This window comes from Hypanus sabinus, chromosome 13 (assembly GCF_030144855.1).
Source record: "Hypanus sabinus isolate sHypSab1 chromosome 13, sHypSab1.hap1, whole genome shotgun sequence".
Lineage (NCBI taxonomy): Eukaryota > Metazoa > Chordata > Chondrichthyes > Myliobatiformes > Dasyatidae > Hypanus > Hypanus sabinus.
In genome coordinates this window covers 14,651,951-14,670,203 of record NC_082718.1, presented here as the reverse complement: position 1 = coordinate 14,670,203, position 18,253 = coordinate 14,651,951, and the positions used below count along the sequence as shown (strand labels likewise).

Sequence of the window (18,253 nt, the reverse complement as noted above, 5' to 3'; positions counted from 1 at the left end):
ACCAGCACACTTCTCATAATACAGCAACAAACCTGTACCCAACACTACCAGGACTCCTTACACAGTCACAGACCTTTCCATAACAGTACAATACCACACTAGTAAGAGCGCCAGACTTCTGCGAACAAGAATAGTCTCTCAGTGTCTGAGGGCAGATCTGCAATCCACGGGTCACTGTCATCCACGGTTCAACAGAGGACGTTCTCCAGCGCTCACAAGTGAAGCACAGGGAGTGAGCTAGACCCACAGCCTGCCCGTCTCAGAGGCCCCCGCTATTACCTCTGTTTGTTTTTTCACCCGCAAGCTAATGTTTAAGTTCCGTTCCTGATTAGTCTGCCCGAATAAAGGAAAGGAGAACAAGTGAAGCAGAGAAAGCTTTCAGAGACAGAGGGGATGAGATCCGGGGACGACAATCAAGTTATCGCCATGCAAAAAAAAATATCTTTCACTATTTGTCCAAGGGAGCGGGGAACACCTGGGACGAGTGGAACTTGTGGGAAAAGATCAAAAGTGAGCGATGAGAGATAGAAGAATTAGAAGGATGGGCAAATTCAGCCAGCCACTGATGATTCTACAGAGTATACTGGTCAAAGATCACAGGGGGACCGGGAGAATTCCTCCCTTCTGCTGGGACGGCGATAAATGGCACATCCTGCTGACAAATAAAGACGTTGACACTTACCGTTTTCCTGGTGGTAGTAGGGCAGGGAGATCTGGGCTGAAGTCGTGCCAAACACTATCTGCCACAGCAGCGGAGCCTGTACCACGAGACGGAGCGCCAGCCAGCAGCACATCCTGGACACCGGCAGAGATGCACAGGGGGTGACGAATAAAGACCTCCGAGCAATACCCCACCCCCAAAGAGGACCAGCGGCCACACAGCCTGAAAGAGAGCGGGAGAAGTGAGAATAAAAAAGCTGACAGGAGAGCTGAAAGACTGGAGAGTTGGGCGAGGGGGAAGGAGAGGATCAAGATCTGGGGAGAAAAGCAGAAAGAGAAAGGTGAGGATTGAAAGTGGGGGAAAGCGACACTGAGGGAGGGTGGAGGACGGGGTGAGGGGGAGGGAGATAGAACCAAGGGGTCTGGCTCTAAGCGGATCCCCAGAGCCCGGATTTAGCTGTTGCGTGGGATGGGTCCCGCCGGCAGTGAGCGGCTCTGCCGAATACTCGGGGTGTCGACCGCTCGTCTCGATCCGAATCCCGCTGTCCGACCCGGAGCTGCTGCAAAACCAGGACTGGAGTTCGAGCCAGTCGGAGCAGGGAAGGCCGAGAACCGAGATCCCAGGGAAAGAAATACGAGCCTGGGCGTGGGGGGGAGTTCCAGCTGGAGGTAGGGAGAATGGAGGTTTGGGTGAGGTAAAGAGAGGAACAGCTGTCGGGAGGGAAAGCGAAGAGAAAGGTGAGGATTAAAAGATGGGAAAAATGAGGGCGGAGGACGGTGTGCGTGAGGAGGGGTCTGGCGCTAAGCGTGAGGTATCCGGATAAGGGCTGGGAGAGAAAGAGAGAGACAGATAAAGTTCGAGGGAAAAGGCTATGGAAAGAATATGCAGTGTTGCTGGAGGAGGGTTGAGGGTTGTTTGGAAAAGTGGGGACAGAGTCAGAATATTTGGGTAGGTCCAGTCTTCGTGGATCGGCTTCAGATAGTGGGGATGGGGGATGGAGTCAGATCATAGCTTGAGGGTGTCAAGGACAGGGCCAAGGCATAAGGTGGGGTCATGTCGTTCTAACGGTGGGAAAACTGGTAAGGAATGGATGGAGTTGAGTCCTATCTCAAAAGTGCGAGGTAGTATGATCTCTTAAAGGGTGCAGGTTGAATAGTTACATCCTGTGAGTGTGGGTGAGGTGGGTCCATTACCGAGAGTGTGGGTGAGGTGGGACCGTTACTGAGGATGTGGGTGAGGTGGAAACATTACTGAAAGTGTGGGTGAGGTGGGTCCATTACTGAGAGTGTGGGTGAGGTGGCACCATTACTGAGGGAGAGGGTGAGGTGGGGTCTCATTCTGAGAGTGTGGGTGAGGTGGGACCATTACCGAGAGTGTGGATGAGGTGGGGTCTCATTCTGAGAGTGTGGGAGAGGTGGGTCCATTACTGTGAGTGTGGGTGAGGTGGGTCCATTACCGAGAGTGTGGGTGAGGTGGGTCCATTACTGAGGATGTGGGTGAGGTGGGTCCATTACTGAGAGCGTGGGTGAGGTGGGACCATTACTGAGGATGTGGGTGAGGTGGGACCATTACCGAGAGTGTGGATGAGGTGGGACCATTACCGAGAGTGTGGGTGAGGTGGGACCATTACCGAGAGTGTGGGTGAGGTGGGACCATTACCGAGAGTGTGGGTGAGGTGGGACCATTACCGAGAGTGTGGGTGAGGTGGGACCATTACCGAGAGTGTGGGTGAGGTGGGACCATTACCGAGAGTGTGGATGAGGTGGGACCATTACCGAGAGTGTGGATGAGGTGGGACCATTACCGAGAGTGTGGATGAGGTGAGTCCATTACCGAGAGTGTGGGTGAGGTGGGTCCATTACTGAGAGTGTGGGTGAGGTGGGTCCATTTCAGAGAGTGTGGGTGAGGTGGGACCATTACAGAGAGTGTGGGTGAGGTGGGACCATTACTGAGAGTGTGGGTGAGGTGGGTCCATTACTGAGAGTGTGGGTGAGGTGGGACCATTACTGAGGATGTGGGTGAGGTGGGACCATTACTGAGAGTGTGGGTGAGGTGGGTCCATTACTGAGAGTGTGCGTGAGGTGGGACCATTACTGAGAGTGTGGGTGAGGTGGGTCCATTACTGAGGATGTGGGTGAGGTGGGACCATTACTGAGGATGTGGGTGAGGTGGGACCATTACTGAGAGTGTGCGTGAGGTGGGACCATTACTGAGAGTGTGGGTGAGGTGGGACCATTACTGAGAGTGTGGATGAGGTGGGGTCTCATTCTGAGAGTGTGGGAGAGGTGGGTGCATTACCGTGAGTGTGGGTGAGGTGGGTCCATTACCGAGAGTGTGGGTGAGGTGGGTCCTTTACTGAGAGCGTGGGTGAGGTGGGACCATTACTGAGGATGTGGGTGAGGTGGGACCATTACCGAGAGTGTGGATGAGGTGGGACCATTACCGAGAGTGTGGGTGAGGTGGGACCATTACCCAGAGTGTGGGTGAGGTGGGACCATTACCGAGAGTGTGGATGAGGTGGGGTCTCATTCTGAGAGTGTGGGAGAGGTGGGTCCATTACTGTGAGTGTGGGTGAGGTGGGTCCATTACCGAGAGTGTGGATGAGGTGGGACCATTACCGAGAGTGTGGATGAGGTGGGACCATTACCGAGAGTGTGGGTGAGGTGGGTCCATTACTGAGAGTGTGGGTGAGGTGGGTCCATTTCAGAGAGTGTGGGTGAGGTGGGACCATTACAGAGAGTGTGGGTGAGGTGGGACCATTACTGAGAGTGTGGGTGAGGTGGGTCCATTACTGAGAGTGTGGGTGAGGTGGGACCATTACTGAGGATGTGGGTGAGGTGGGACCATTACTGAGAGTGTGGGTGAGGTGGGTCCATTACTGAGAGTGTGCGTGAGGTGGGACCATTACTGAGAGTGTGGGTGAGGTGGGTCCATTTCAGAGAGTGTGGGTGAGGTGGGACCATTACAGAGAGTGTGGGTGAGGTGGGACCATTACTGAGAGTGTGGGTGAGGTGGGTCCATTACTGAGAGTGTGGGTGAGGTGGGACCATTACTGAGGATGTGGGTGAGGTGGGACCATTACTGAGAGTGTGGGTGAGGTGGGTCCATTACTGAGAGTGTGCGTGAGGTGGGACCATTACTGAGAGTGTGGGTGAGGTGGGACCATTACTGAGGATGTGGGTGAGGTGGGTCCATTACTGAGAGTGTGGGTGAGGTGGGACCATTACTGAGGATGTGGGTGAGGTGGGACCATTACTGAGAGTGTGGGTGAGGTGGGACCATTACTGAGAGTGTGGATGAGGTGGGGTCTCATTCTGAGAGTGTGGGAGAGGTGGGTCCATTACCGTGAGTGTGGGTGAGGTGGGTCCATTACCGAGAGTGTGGGTGAGGTGGGTCCTTTACTGAGAGTGTGGGTGAGGTGGGACCATTACTGAGAGCGTGGGTGAGGTGGGACCATTACCGAGGATGTGGATGAGGTGGGACCATTACCGAGAGTGTGGGTGAGGTGGGACCATTACCCAGAGTGTGGGTGAGGTGGGACCATTACCGAGAGTGTGGATGAGGTGGGGTCTCATTCTGAGAGTGTGGGAGAGGTGGGTCCATTACTGTGAGTGTGGGTGAGGTGGGTCCATTACCGAGAGTGTGGATGAGGTGGGACCATTACCGAGAGTGTGGGTGAGGTGGGTCCATTACCGAGAGTGTGGATGAGGTGGGGTCTCATTCTGAGAGTGTGGGAGAGGTGGGTCCATTACTGTGAGTGTGGGTGAGGTGGGTCCATTACCGAGAGTGTGGATGGGGTGGGACCATTACTGAGGATGTGGGTGAGGTGGGACCATTACTGAGAGTGTGGGTGAGGTGGTCCATTACCGAGAGTGTGGATGAGGTGGGACCATTACCGAGAGTGTGGGTGAGGTGGGTCCATTACTGAGAGTGTGGGTGAGGTGGGTCCATTTCAGAGAGTGTGGGTGAGGTGGGACCATTACAGAGAGTGTGGGTGAGGTGGGACCATTACTGAGAGTGTGGGTGAGGTGGGTCCATTACTGAGAGTGTGGGTGAGGTGGGACCATTACTGAGGATGTGGGTGAGGTGGGACCATTACTGAGAGTGTGGGTGAGGTGGGTCCATTACTGAGAGTGTGCGTGAGGTGGGACCATTACTGAGAGTGTGGGTGAGGTGGGTCCATTACTGAGAGTGTGCGTGAGGTGGGACCATTACTGAGAGTGTGGGTGAGGTGGGACCATTACTGAGAGTGTGGGTGAGGTGGGTCTATTACTGAGGGAGTGGGTGAGGTGGGGTCTCATTCCGAGAGTGTGGATGAGGTGGGACCATTACCGAGAGTGTGGGTGAGGTGGGTCCATTACTGAGAGTGTGGGTGAGGTGGGACCATTACTGAGAGTGTGGGTGAGGTGGGACCATTAGGGAGAGTGTGGATGAGGTGGGACCATTACGGAGAGTGTGGATGAGGTGGGTCCATTACCGAGAGTGTGGATGAGGTGGGACCGTTACTAAGAGTGTGGGTGAGGTGGGACCATTACTGAGAGTGTGGATGAGGTGGGACCATTACTGAGGGAGTGGGTGAGGTGGGGTCTCATTCTGAGAGTGTGGGTGAGGTGGGACCATTACTGAGAGTGTGGGTGAGGTGGGACCATTACAGGGAGTGGGGGAGGTGGGGTCTCATTCTGAGAGTGTGGGTGAGGTGGGTCCATTACTGAGTGAGTGGGTGAGGTGGGGTCTCATTCTGAGAGCGTGGGTGAGGTGGGACCATTACTGAGTGAGTGGGTGAGGTGGGACCATTACCGAGAGTGTGGATGTGGTGGGACCATTACCGAGAGTGTGGGTGAGGTGGGTCCATTACTGAGAGTGTGGGTGAGGTGGGACCATTACCGAGAGTGTGGGTGAGGTGGGACCATTACCGAGAGTGTGGGTGAGGTGGGACCATTACTGAGAGTGTGGGTGAGGTGGGACCATTACTGAGGATGTGGGTGAGGTGGGACCATTACCGAGAGTGTGGGTGAGGTGGGACCATTACTGAGAGTGTGGGTGAGGTGGGACCATTACTGAGGATGTGGGTGAGGTGGGACCATTACCGAGAGTGTGGGTGAGGTGGGACCATTACTGAGAGTGTGGGTGAGGTGGGACCATTACTGAGGATGTGGGTGAGGTGGGACCATTACCGAGGATGTGGGTGAGGTGGGACCATTACTGAGAGTGTGGGTGAGGTGGGGTCTCATTCTGAGAGTGTGGGTGAGGTGGGACCATTACCGAGAGTGTGGGTGAGGTGGGACCATTACCGAGAGTGTGGATGAGGTGGGACCATTACCGAGAGTGTGGGTGAGGTGGGTCCATTACCGAGAGTGTGGGTGAGGTGGGTCCATTTCAGAGAGTGTGGGTGAGGTGGGTCCATTTCAGAGAGTGTGGGTGAGGTGGGACCATTACAGAGAGTGTGGGTGAGGTGGGACCATTACTGAGAGTGTGGGTGAGGTGGGACCATTACTGAGGCTGTGGGTGAGGTGGGACCATTACTGAGAGTGTGGGTGAGGTGGGACCATTACTGAGTGTGTGGGTGATGTGGGTCCATTACTGAGAGTGTGCGTGAGGTGGGACCATTACTGAGAGTGTGGGTGAGGTGGGTCCATTACTGAGAGTGTGGGTGAGGTGGGACCATTACTGAGGATGTGGGTGAGGTGGGACCATTACTGAGAGTGTGCGTGAGGTGGGACCATTACTGAGAGTGTGGGTGAGGTGGGACCATTACTGAGAGTGTGGGTGAGGTGGGGTCTCATTCTGAGAGTGTGGGAGAGGTGGGTCCATTACCGTGAGTGTGGGTGAGGTGGGTCCATTACCGAGAGTGTGGGTGAGGTGGGTCCTTTACTGAGAGCGTGGGTGAGGTGGGACCATTACTGAGGATGTGGGTGAGGTGGGACCATTACCGAGAGTGTGGATGAGGTGGGACCATTACCGAGAGTGTGGGTGAGGTGGGACCATTACCCAGAGTGTGGGTGAGGTGGGACCATTACCGAGAGTGTGGATGAGGTGGGGTCTCATTCTGAGAGTGTGGGAGAGGTGGGTCCATTACTGTGAGTGTGGGTGAGGTGGGTCCATTACCGAGAGTGTGGATGAGGTGGGACCATTACCGAGAGTGTGGGTGAGGTGGGTCCATTACTGAGAGTGTGGGTGAGGTGGGTCCATTTCAGAGAGTATGGGTGAGGTGGGACCATTACAGAGAGTGTGGGTGAGGTGGGACCATTACTGAGAGTGTGGGTGAGGTGGGTCCATTACTGAGAGTGTGGGTGAGGTGGGACCATTACTGAGGATGTGGGTGAGGTGGGACCATTACTGAGAGTGTGGGTGAGGTGGGTCCATTACTGAGAGTGTGCGTGAGGTGGGACCATTACTGAGAGTGTGGGTGAGGTGGGACCATTACTGAGGATGTGGGTGAGGTGGGTCCATTACTGAGAGTGTGGGTGAGGTGGGACCATTACTGAGGATGTGGGTGAGGTGGGACCATTACTGAGAGTGTGGGTGAGGTGGGTCCATTACTGAGAGTGTGCGTGAGGTGGGACCATTACTGAGAGTGTGGGTGAGGTGGGACCATTACTGAGAGTGTGGGTGAGGTGGGTCTATTACTGAGGGAGTGGGTGAGGTGGGGTCTCATTCTGAGAGTGTGGGTGAGGTGGGGTCTCATTCCGAGAGTGTGGATGAGGTGGGACCATTACCGAGAGTGTGGGTGAGGTGGGTCCATTACTGAGAGTGTGGGTGAGGTGGGACCATTACTGAGAGTGTGGGTGAGGTGGGACCATTAGGGAGAGTGTGGGTGAGGTGGGACCATTACGGAGAGTGTGGATGAGGTGGGTCCATTACCGAGAGTGTGGATGAGGTGGGACCGTTACTAAGAGTGTGGGTGAGGTGGGACCATTACTGAGAGTGTGGATGAGGTGGGACCATTACTGAGGGAGTGGGTGAGGTGGGGTCTCATTCTGAGAGTGTGGGTGAGGTGGGACCATTACTGAGAGTGTGGGTGAGGTGGGACCATTACAGGGAGTGGGGGAGGTGGGGTCTCATTCTGAGAGTGTGGGTGAGGTGGGTCCATTACTGAGTGAGTGGGTGAGGTGGGGTCTCATTCTGAGAGCGTGGGTGAGGTGGGACCATTACTGAGAGTGTGGGTGAGGTGGGACCATTACTGAGAGTGTGGGTGAGGTGGGTCTATTACTGAGGGAGTGGGTGAGGTGGGGTCTCATTCTGAGAGTGTGGGTGAGGTGGGGTCTCATTCCGAGAGTGTGGATGAGGTGGGACCATTACCGAGAGTGTGGGTGAGGTGGGTCCATTACTGAGAGTGTGGGTGAGGTGGGACCATTACTGAGAGTGTGGGTGAGGTGGGACCATTAGGGAGAGTGTGGGTGAGGTGGGACCATTACGGAGAGTGTGGATGAGGTGGGTCCATTACCGAGAGTGTGGATGAGGTGGGACCGTTACTAAGAGTGTGGGTGAGGTGGGACCATTACTGAGAGTGTGGATGAGGTGGGACCATTACTGAGGGAGTGGGTGAGGTGGGGTCTCATTCTGAGAGTGTGGGTGAGGTGGGACCATTACTGAGAGTGTGGGTGAGGTGGGACCATTACAGGGAGTGGGGGAGGTGGGGTCTCATTCTGAGAGTGTGGGTGAGGTGGGTCCATTACTGAGTGAGTGGGTGAGGTGGGGTCTCATTCTGAGAGCGTGGGTGAGGTGGGACCATTACTGAGTGAGTGGGTGAGGGGGGACCATTACCGAGAGTGTGGATGTGGTGGGACCATTACCGAGAGTGTGGGTGAGGTGGGTCCATTACTGAGAGTGTGGGTGAGGTGGGACCATTACCGAGAGTGTGGGTGAGGTGGGACCATTACTGAGAGTGTGGGTGAGGTGGGACCATTACTGAGGATGTGGGTGAGGTGGGACCATTACTGAGAGTGTGGGTGAGGTGGGACCATTACTGAGAGTGTGGGTGAGGTGGGACCATTACTGAGGATGTGGGTGAGGTGGGACCATTACCGAGAGTGTGGGTGAGGTGGGACCATTACTGAGAGTGTGGGTGAGGTGGGACCATTACTGAGGATGTGGGTGAGGTGGGACCATTACCGAGGATGTGGGTGAGGTGGGACCATTACTGAGAGTGTGGGTGAGGTGGGGTCTCATTCTGAGAGTGTGGGTGAGGTGGGACCATTACCGAGAGTGTGGGTGAGGTGGGACCATTACTGAGGGAGTGGGTGAGGTGGGGTCTCATTCTGAGAGTGTGGGTGAGGTGGGTCCATTACTGAGAGTGTGGGTGAGGTGGGTCCATTACTGAGAGTGTGGGTGAAGTGGGACCATTACTGAGGGAGTGGGTGAAGCGGGGTCTCATTCTGAGAGTGTGGGTGAGGTGGGTCCATTACTGAGAGTGTGGATGAGGTGGGACCATTACTGAGGGAATGGGTGAGGTGGGGTCTCATTCTGAGAGTGTGGGTGAGGTGGGTCCATTACTGAGAGTGTGGATGAGGTGGGACCATTACTGAGGGAGTGGGTGAGGTGGGGTCTCATTCTGAGAGTGTGGGTGAGGTGGGGTCTCATTCTGAGAGTGTGGGTGAGGTGGGTCCATTACTGAGAGTGTGGATGAGGTAGGACCATTACTGAGAGTGTGGGTGAGTTGAGTCCATTACTGAGAGTGTGGATGAGGTAGGACCATTACTGAGAGTGTGGGTGAGGTGGGTCCATTACTGAGAGTGTGGGTGAAGTGGGTCCATTACTGAGAGTGTGGGTGAAGTGGGACCATTACTGAGAGTGTGGGTGAGGTGGGACCATTACTGAGAAAGTGGGTGAAGTGGGACCATTACTGAGAGTGTGGGTGAGGTGGGTCCATTACTGAGGGAGTTGGTGAGGTGGGGTTTCATTCTGAGAGTGTGGGTGAGGTGGGACCATTACTGAGGATGTGGGTGAGGTGGGACCATTACTGAGTGAGTGGGTGAGTTGGGTCAATTACTGAGAGTGTGGGTGAGGTGGGACCATTACTGAGTGAGTGGGTGAGGTGGGTCCATTGCTGAGAGTGTGGGTGAGGTGGGACCATTACTGAGGGAGTTGGTGAGGTGGGGTCTCATTCTGAGAGTGTGGGTGAGGTGGGACCATTACTGAGAGTGTGGGTGAGGTGGGACCATTACCGAGGGAGTGGGTGAGGTGGGACCATTACTGAGGGAGTGGGTGAGGTGGGGTCTCATTCTGAGAGTGTGGGTGAGGTGGGACCATTACCGAGAGTGTGGGTGAGGTGGGACCATTACTGAGGATGTGGGTGAGGTGGGGTCTCATTCTGAGAGTGTGGGTTAGGTGGGACCATTATCGAGAGTGTGGGTGAGGTGGTCCATTACTGAGAGTGTGGATGAGGTGGGACCATTACTGAGAGTGTGGTTGAGGTGGGACCATTACTGAGAGTGTGGGTGAGGTGGGTCCATTACTGAGGATGTGGGTGAGGTGGGACCATTACCGAGGATGTGGGTGAGGTGGGACCATTACTGAGGATGTGGGTGAGGTGGGACCTTTACTGAGAGTGTGCGTGAGGTGGGACCATTACTGAGAGTGTGGGTGAGGTGGGACCATTACTGAGAGTGTGGATGAGGTGGGACCATTACTGAGGGAGTGGGTGAGGTGGGGTCTCATTCTGAGAGTGTGGGTGAGGTGGGACCATTACCGAGAGAGTGGGTGAGGTGGGTCCATTTCTGAGAGTGTGGATGAGGTGGGACCATTACTGAGGGAGTGGGTAAGGTGGGGTCTCATTCTGAGAGTGTGGGTGAGGTGGGACCATTACTGAGGGAGTGGGTGAGGTGGGGTCATTCTGAGAGTGTGGGTGAGGTGAAGTTTATTACTGAGGATGTGTGTGTATGTTGGGTCTGTTACTGAGCGTATGGGTGAGGTGGGATGCTATCCTATGGCACTAATTAGTTTGGTGAGCTCACGAGTGATCAAAGTTGGTGAAACATCTTCGTCTCACTCCCCCCCCCAAAAGCAGTACTAGCTCACATACTGCATGCCATGCAACCTCATTATTCAATACCAAAGATGTCCACCACAATCTCAGTTTCCTTCTGCTCCCTAATCTGTAAATGCTACTTCTTTAGCCACTGTAGTTATAGTAGCCAAATATATTTCATAGCTGCTAGATGACAGTTCCACATTTCCTATAGGACAACATTTAACTTCCACAACTCCTGTAGGGTAAAGTGTTGGTTCCATATCTCCTGTAGGACAACGTGTTGGTTTCATATCTCCTGTAGGACAACGTGTTGGTTCCACATCTCCTGTAGGACAACATGTTGGTTCTACATCTCCTGTAGGACAATGTGTTGATTCCACATCTCCTGTAGGACAATGTGTTGGTTCCACATCTCCTGTAGGATAATGTGTTGGTTCCACATCTCCTGTAGGATAATGTGCTGTTGTATAGCTTTCAGAGCCACAAGAGTCAAATGCTCTTCCATTGACTTTGCATTTTGGAATAGAGGCCCTCGCCAGAGATGATCTTGAGGGATACCAGTACACACGTCTCCTCCTCCTTCCCTTTCTTCCATTGACTTCTATTCTCTTCTATCAGGTTCCCCCTTCTCCAGCCCTTTATCTCTTTCACCAATCAATTTCCCAGCTCAACTTCACCCCCTCTCCCTCTCCCAGTTTCACCTATCATCTTCCACCTTGTTCTTCTTCCTACACTCCTCCCTCCTTCTTACTCTCTCTTCTCTTTCTTGTCAGTCCTGATGAGGAGTCTCGGCCCAAAATGGCGACTGTTTACTCTTTTCCAGAGACAGTGCTTGGCCTGCTGAGTTCCTCCAGCATGTTGTGTGTGTTTCTTTGGATTTCCTGCACTTGCAGATTTTCTCGTGTTTGTGACACTCGTGCAACGCTCACAAAACGATGGAGAAACTCAGCAGTTCCGACAGCATCCATGAAGAGGAATAAGCTGTCAATATTTCAGCTGAGACCCTTTATCAGGACTTGTGAACTAATTCAATCAGAACTGATTCTCCTCACATTGCACTTCCCCATTTGTCACAATCATTTTTGATTTGTGTGTTTCAAGTACTAAAAGCATATAATTTCAAGTCCAATAGACAAAGACATTCATTATAATCGGTACAGGAAGCAATCAGGAAAACAAATAGTATGTTGGCCTTCATTGCATGAAGTTTTGAGTCCAAATGTAGAGACATCTTGCTCCAATTATATGGAGCTCTGGTCAGACTGTATTGGGAATGTGGTGTACTGGTCTGGTATTCTTACTCATGGAAGGATATTCTTGTGAGGGTGCAGCAAAGATTCAGCAGCTTTATTCCTGGGACTACAAATTTGTTTCACGAGGATAGATTAAGCAGAGTAGGTCTGTACTTTTTGGACTTTAGAAAAAGTAATCTTAATGAAATGTACAATATTCTCATGGGCTTGACTTGAAGATGTGGGGTTAATGTTTCCTCTCTTTGGGGATATCAAGAACAAATGATCAAAATAAGAGTTCAGTCTTTCATGACACAAAATGAACTGTCTTCCTGCAGAGTGCAATGAATCTTTGGAATTCTCTACTCAAGGGCTCAGCATATTCAAAACAGATTATGAGATTTTTAGTTATGAAAAGAGTTACAGGACATGGAATCTACAAAGGAAAATGTTGCTGAGGTAAAGCAGCAGTCACGAAGGGCTGAATGGCCATCTCTAGCTTCCCTGCCTTATGCTTACCAAAAAAGGCACGATAATAATTAGCTTAATGTTCTTTGTGGTAATTTGTGATTTTCAGTAAAGTTGATCAACTACAGAGGGAGAATGAAACGGGACCTGTAGTGACGTCTGGGCGGATTTGGGAACTTTGATAAATTAAATGATCATTGTTTGTCAGTTATTTAGAGACAGTTGCCATTGCTTCTGTGTTCCTCCTCCACCTCATCTCCCTCGTCATTCTCCATCTCTTCTTCCCTTTTTCTGCAGCTCCTAATATCCATTGCTAACAATGCCAATGCCTTCAGTGATGCCAGGTTGTCGAAGCCACAAACCCTGACATCTCCTGCAGACTGATTTGGAGAGTGTTTCCAGATGAGTCAAGACAATGAACATGCTGCTTCAGGACACCAATAGCCTGGGCATGTGATACACTAAGGATTCTGCAGATGCTGGAAACCTTGAGCAACACACACAATAAACCGGGGGATCTCAGCAATTCAAGAAGCATATGTGGAGAGGAACAAAGAGTTGGTATCTTGGTCAGAGGTGGAAGTAGTAAAGGGCTGAAAAACAATGAATCCTATAGGAGAGAAGAGTGGATCACAGAATAAAGGGAAGAAGGAGTGGAACCTATTTTTAGTCTTGATGAAGGGTCTTGGCCCAAAACATTGACTGTTTATTTCCCTCCAAAGACACTGCCTGATTTGCTGAGTTTCTCCAGCATTTTGTGTGTGTTGCTCAGGGCACCAGGATGTGGATTGTTTCCAAGCAGTCATCAGCTGCTCTTGCAATGGACGTGCACACTCAGGTATTGATGCAGTTTGCTTCTCAGGGTAACCTGGGAAAGGAGCAATCTTTGCAAATCTCAGTGCATGTGCAGTCTTTCTGCTCTCTTGGATGAACCAGCCTCTCTCGGACTGGAGAGTTTTGATGTCCTTCTCATGAACATGAGAAACAAGAGCAGCATAATGCCTCTCAGTGTTCAAACTTACTCCAATATAAGACTACACCTCACCATCTTGGTCTCAAGTCTCGCTCCTACTCTCTTTCCATAACCCTGATTTGTTTGTAGTTTAAACACATCATTCTTTAATTTGAAAATATTCAATGTCACAACTTCAACAGCTCTGTGGGATAATGAGTTGTAGAGTAATAGTGCAATGAGACAAAAATGTCTCTGCTCCACCTAAAATGGGCAACTTCTTGTTCTGAAATTATCCACCTGGTTCCGGTGAAATTATCCTTTCAGCTTGTACTCTGTTAATTCCCCCTTGGAATTTTATATGTTCCAATTAGTTATAATGTTTACCGGCTTGTTTATTCAAATATCAAATCAGCCAGTCATGTTGCAGCAACTCAATGCATTAAAGCATGCAGACATGGTCAAGAGGTTCAGTTGTTGTTCAGATCAAACATCAGAATGGGGAAGAAATATGATTTATGTGACTTTGACTGTAGAACAATTGTTGGTGTTAGACAGGGTGGTTTGAGTATCTCAGAAACTGCTGATCTCCTGGGATTTTCATGCAGAACAGCCTCAGGAGTTTACAGAGAGTGGTGAGAAGAAACAAAAACGGTGAGTGGCAGTTCTGTGGGTGAAAATGCCTTGTTAATGAGGGATGTCAAAGGAGAATGGCCAGAATGGTTCAAGCTGACAGGAACTCAAATAACTACGCGTTACAGCAGTGGTGTAGAACATCTCTAAGCACATAACACATTGAAGCTTTAAGTAGATGGGCTACAGCAGCAGAAAACCACAAACAGACTTTCAGTGGCCACTGTGTATGGATCACTTTACATTCTTCCTTACTCAGTGTGAAGTCTACTCAACCTTACTTTGTCAGTCAACCGTTTCAACCCAGGTATCAGCCTAACAAAATCTTCTGGGCACTGCCTTTGATGGCTACACCTCGTACCTTACATACAGAGACCAAATCACAAACATGAAAGATTCTGTAGATGCTGCAAATCCAGAGCAACACACACACAAAATGCTGGAGGAACTTAGCGGGTCAGGCAGCATCCATGGAAATGAATAAATAGTTGACATTTTAGGCCGAGACCCTTCTTCAAGACTGGAAAGGAAGGGGGAAGACGCCAGAATAAAAAGGGTGGGAGGTGGGGAAAGAGGTTAGCTGGAAGGTGATAGGTGGGAAAGGTCAAGGACTGGAGAAGAAGGAATGTGATAGGAGAGGAGAGTGGACCATAGGAGAAAAGGAAGGAGGAGGGGACCCGGGGGAAGTAGTAGGCAGGTGAGGAGAGGTAAGAGGTCAGAGTGGGGAATAGAAGAGTAGGGGAGGAGGTGGGATTTTTTTTTTGCCGAAGTGCTACACCTGCCCATTCATCCTTTTGTCCCTCTTCATTAATCTCTGTCTCGGACACTTAACCCTGCAAGCGGCCGAAGTGATACACCTGACCATTCACCTCCTCCCTTACCTCTATTCAGGGCCCCAAACAGTCCTTACAGTTGAGGCAACACTTCACCTGCAAATCTGCTGGGGTCGTCAATTGTTCCTGGTGCTGCCAATGCAGTGAGGCTGCCTCTGCATTGGTGAGACCTGTCGTAAATTGGGTGACCACTTTCATCGAACACCTCTGGTCCATCTGCCAAAAGTGGAACTTCCCAGTGGCCGAACCTTTTAATTTCCGTTTCCATTCCCGTTCTAACATGTCAGTCCATGGTCTCCTTTTGTACCACAATGAGGCCACCCTCAGGGAGGAGAAACAACAGTTTGTATTCCATCTGGTTAGCCTCCAACCTGATGGCATGAATATTGATTTTTCCTTTTAGTGAAAAAGATACCTGCCCCTCTCCCTCTCCTCTCTTCTACTATTCCCCTCTCTGGCCCCTTACCTCTTCTCACCTGCCTTTCATTTCCCCTTGAGTCCCTTCCTCCTTCCCTTTCTCCTATGGTCCACTCTCTGCTCCTATCAGATTCCTTCCTCTCCAGCCTTCCCCCTTTCCTACCCCACCTATCACCTCTTGGATATCCTTTCCCACTTTTTTTATTCTGGCATCTTCCTTTCCAGTACTGAAGAAGGATCTTGGCCTGAAACGTTGACTGTTTATTCATTTCTATAAATGCTGCCTGACCCGATGAGTTCCTCCAGTATTTTGTTTGTGTTGAAACAGATACCAACGTTGGACACAGCACTCAAAGTGCAATTTCACTAATGTCCTGTACAGCAGCAAAAAAAAAACTTCCCTACCTTTATAATCCAAAACTTAAAAATCAAAAAGTATCAGGTTTAATATCATCAACATATGTCATTAGATTTGTTAACTTTGCAGCAGCACTACAATGAAATACATGATAAATATAGAGAAAAACAGTTACATTAAGTATATGTGTCTATTTAGTTAAGTGAAAACTAGTAGTGCAAAAGACAGAAATAAAATAATATGGTAGTGTTCATGGGTTCAATGTCCAATTAGAAATTGTGTGGCAGAGGGGAAGAAGCTGTTCTTGAATCACTGAGTGTGTGCCTTCTTGCTTCTGTACCTTCTACCTGATGGTAACAATGAGACGAGGGCATGTCCTGTACGGCGAGAGTCCTTAATAATGGATGCCTTCTTCTTGAGGCAGCAATCCTTGAAGAAGTTTTGGATACTATGGAGGCTGGTACCCATGATGGAGATAAATAATTTTACAAGTTTCTGCAACTTACTTCGATCCTGTGCAGTAGCCCCTCCTCCCCTCATACCACAGGTGATGCAGGATGCTCTCCACAGCACATTTGTAGAAGTTTTCAAGTGTTTTAGTTGACAAACCAATTCTCCTGCTGTCTTGCCTTCTTTATATCTGCATCAATATGTTAGGTCCAGGTTAGATCCTCAGAGATATTGACACCTAGGAACTTGAAATGGCTGATTCTCCCCACTTCTGATCCCTCTATGAAGACTGGTTTGTGTTCCCTTGTCTTACCCTTTCTGAAGTCCACAATCAGCTCTTTGGCCTTCCTGACGTTGAGTGCAAGATTGTTGCTGAAACACCATTCTACTACCTATCTTGATCCCGAATGCCCTTTTGTCAGCATCTGAGATTCCAGAAGGACTAAGGTTCAAAGGAAATTTATGATCAAAGTATGTCATATATGTCACCATATTTACCTTGAGATTAATTTTTGCATGCATTTAAAGGAAAATACAATTGAATTTATAGAAAAGACAGAAAGACTGATGAACACCCAACAAGCAAAAGAAAACAAATTGTGCACATCATAAAAAAGAGTAGATAAATAATGCAGAGAACTTGTGTTGCAGAGTCTTTGAACGTGAGTCTGTAGATTGTGGATTTAGTTCAGAGTTGGGCTGAGAAGTTATCAGCCTGGTTCAGCCTAATAGCTGTAGGGTAATAACTGTTCATGAACTTGGTGGTGTGGGACCCAACAGCTTCTGTCTGTACCTCCTGTTTGATTGCAGTACTGAGAAGAGAGCATGGCCTGGGTAATGGGGGTTCTTGATGATGGATACTGCTTTCTTGCAGCTCTGCTCCTCGTAAGTGTGCTCAGTGATGGGAAAGGCTTTGTCTGTGATGGACTGGGCTGCATCCATCACTTTTTTTGTAAGCTTTTCCATTCCTGAGTATTGGTGCTTCCATACCAGGCCATGATGCAGCCAGTCAGGACACACCCCACTGTGCATCTCGAAGTTTGTCAATGTTTTACTGCTCTTACCATAGGCCAAGGTTCCATTCTAATTGTTTGTTGTATCTGCACAGCTGGGCCAGCTGGTGGTGTAGTGGCATCAGCACTGGATTTCAAGGCAGATGGTCCTGAGTTCAAACCCTGCCAGGTCCCAACCTGGGCATCCGCACAAAAGGCTTGGCAATCTACTTCCATATCTTGCCATGATGACCCTATGGTCCATGATCACGAACTCAAACATCTGCATGGTTACACTGTTTCATGAACAAGGAGCCCAAATGTTCTGTAGTATCACTTTTGTCATTGTTCCTTCTGCACAGGGATAACCTCACACGTTCCCCATTATCATCCATTTACTAAGCTCCTGGCCATTCATTTACCCACCAGTATCTGAATTTAGGGTTTGCACTTTCTCTTCCTGCAGCTTGGATCGCTCTGTGCACCTTCTCCCCAGTCTCTCGAGTGGGCTGAATTCTCAGCAGAACAGTGATTGATGTCTTGGTTTCTCTTCCCCACAGAGTAGAACTGAACAACCGTAAAGCTTCCTGAAAACATTTTCTGTCGGCTTGCAAAGTGTTGAGTGCCTCTGTCCAATTGGCTTACTTTCGAAACAGACCCTAACAATTTGCAAGTACTGTAATGGGTCGCCGCTTCAAGTAGAACAGGTGAGGTGGGGTGTGTTTGTGGGGGGTGGTCTTGCCGCTGTTCGATGTTGAGTTTTCCATTACAGCTGTGCTCATTTACTGAATCCCTGAGCAAGGCTGGCATCAAATTAGCGTTAAGCAAGGTCTACACTGTAAACTTCTGACTTCCCTATGTAAGGCAAGCACTGCTGAATTTATTTGGTCCATTAACCACTAAAAATCAGCCCTATGTATTGCAATTTTGTCTTCCTTTTACAGTTATTCCATTCCATTGCCGGGGCACGTTGCAGAGAACTCACAGCGTTGAGTAATCGAATTTTTAGAGTTAAACCGCCATCTACTGGAATACGCATGTATAACAGATTGCGCACTGCTGATGTGCTAATGTTATGTAATACACAAATAAATTGTATAAGTCTTTAATGATATAGACACATATCAAAGTATGTGATTAGGTAAAACTCATTGTGGTCTTCCTTTACAAGGATAGATTTCAAAATATTTGATTACATTAATATCAGCCATAGCTCAGTTGGTATTATTTCAGACTTCATTGAGATGTTCTGATTTCATGGCATTGTCCATTTTTGTTATTAATGCT

The 18,253-nt window shown here is 50.0% G+C and overlaps 1 protein-coding gene and 1 long non-coding RNA gene across 3 annotated transcripts in view; one reads left to right on the top strand and one right to left on the bottom strand.

The window, feature by feature from the left end:
• Positions 1 to 1,922, bottom strand: part of kcp (kielin cysteine rich BMP regulator) — a 131,497-nt gene extending 129,575 nt beyond the window's left edge. Inside the window, exon 1 of one of the 2 annotated variants that reach the window (XM_059987118.1) lies at positions 683 to 1,922. In XM_059987118.1, the coding sequence (XP_059843101.1) occupies positions 683 to 794 (112 nt within the window). In that variant the 5' untranslated portion in view covers positions 795 to 1,922. The remainder of the gene's footprint in view (positions 1 to 682) is intronic. The other variant, XM_059987119.1, reaches the window with a different exon arrangement.
• LOC132403636 (uncharacterized) lies at positions 895 to 18,252 on the top strand. The gene is made up of 3 exons (XR_009515317.1): positions 895 to 1,001; positions 17,527 to 17,673; positions 17,911 to 18,252. It is a non-coding gene; the product is annotated as an uncharacterized LOC132403636 (long non-coding RNA).
• The last annotated feature ends 1 nt before the right edge of the window (position 18,253 follows it).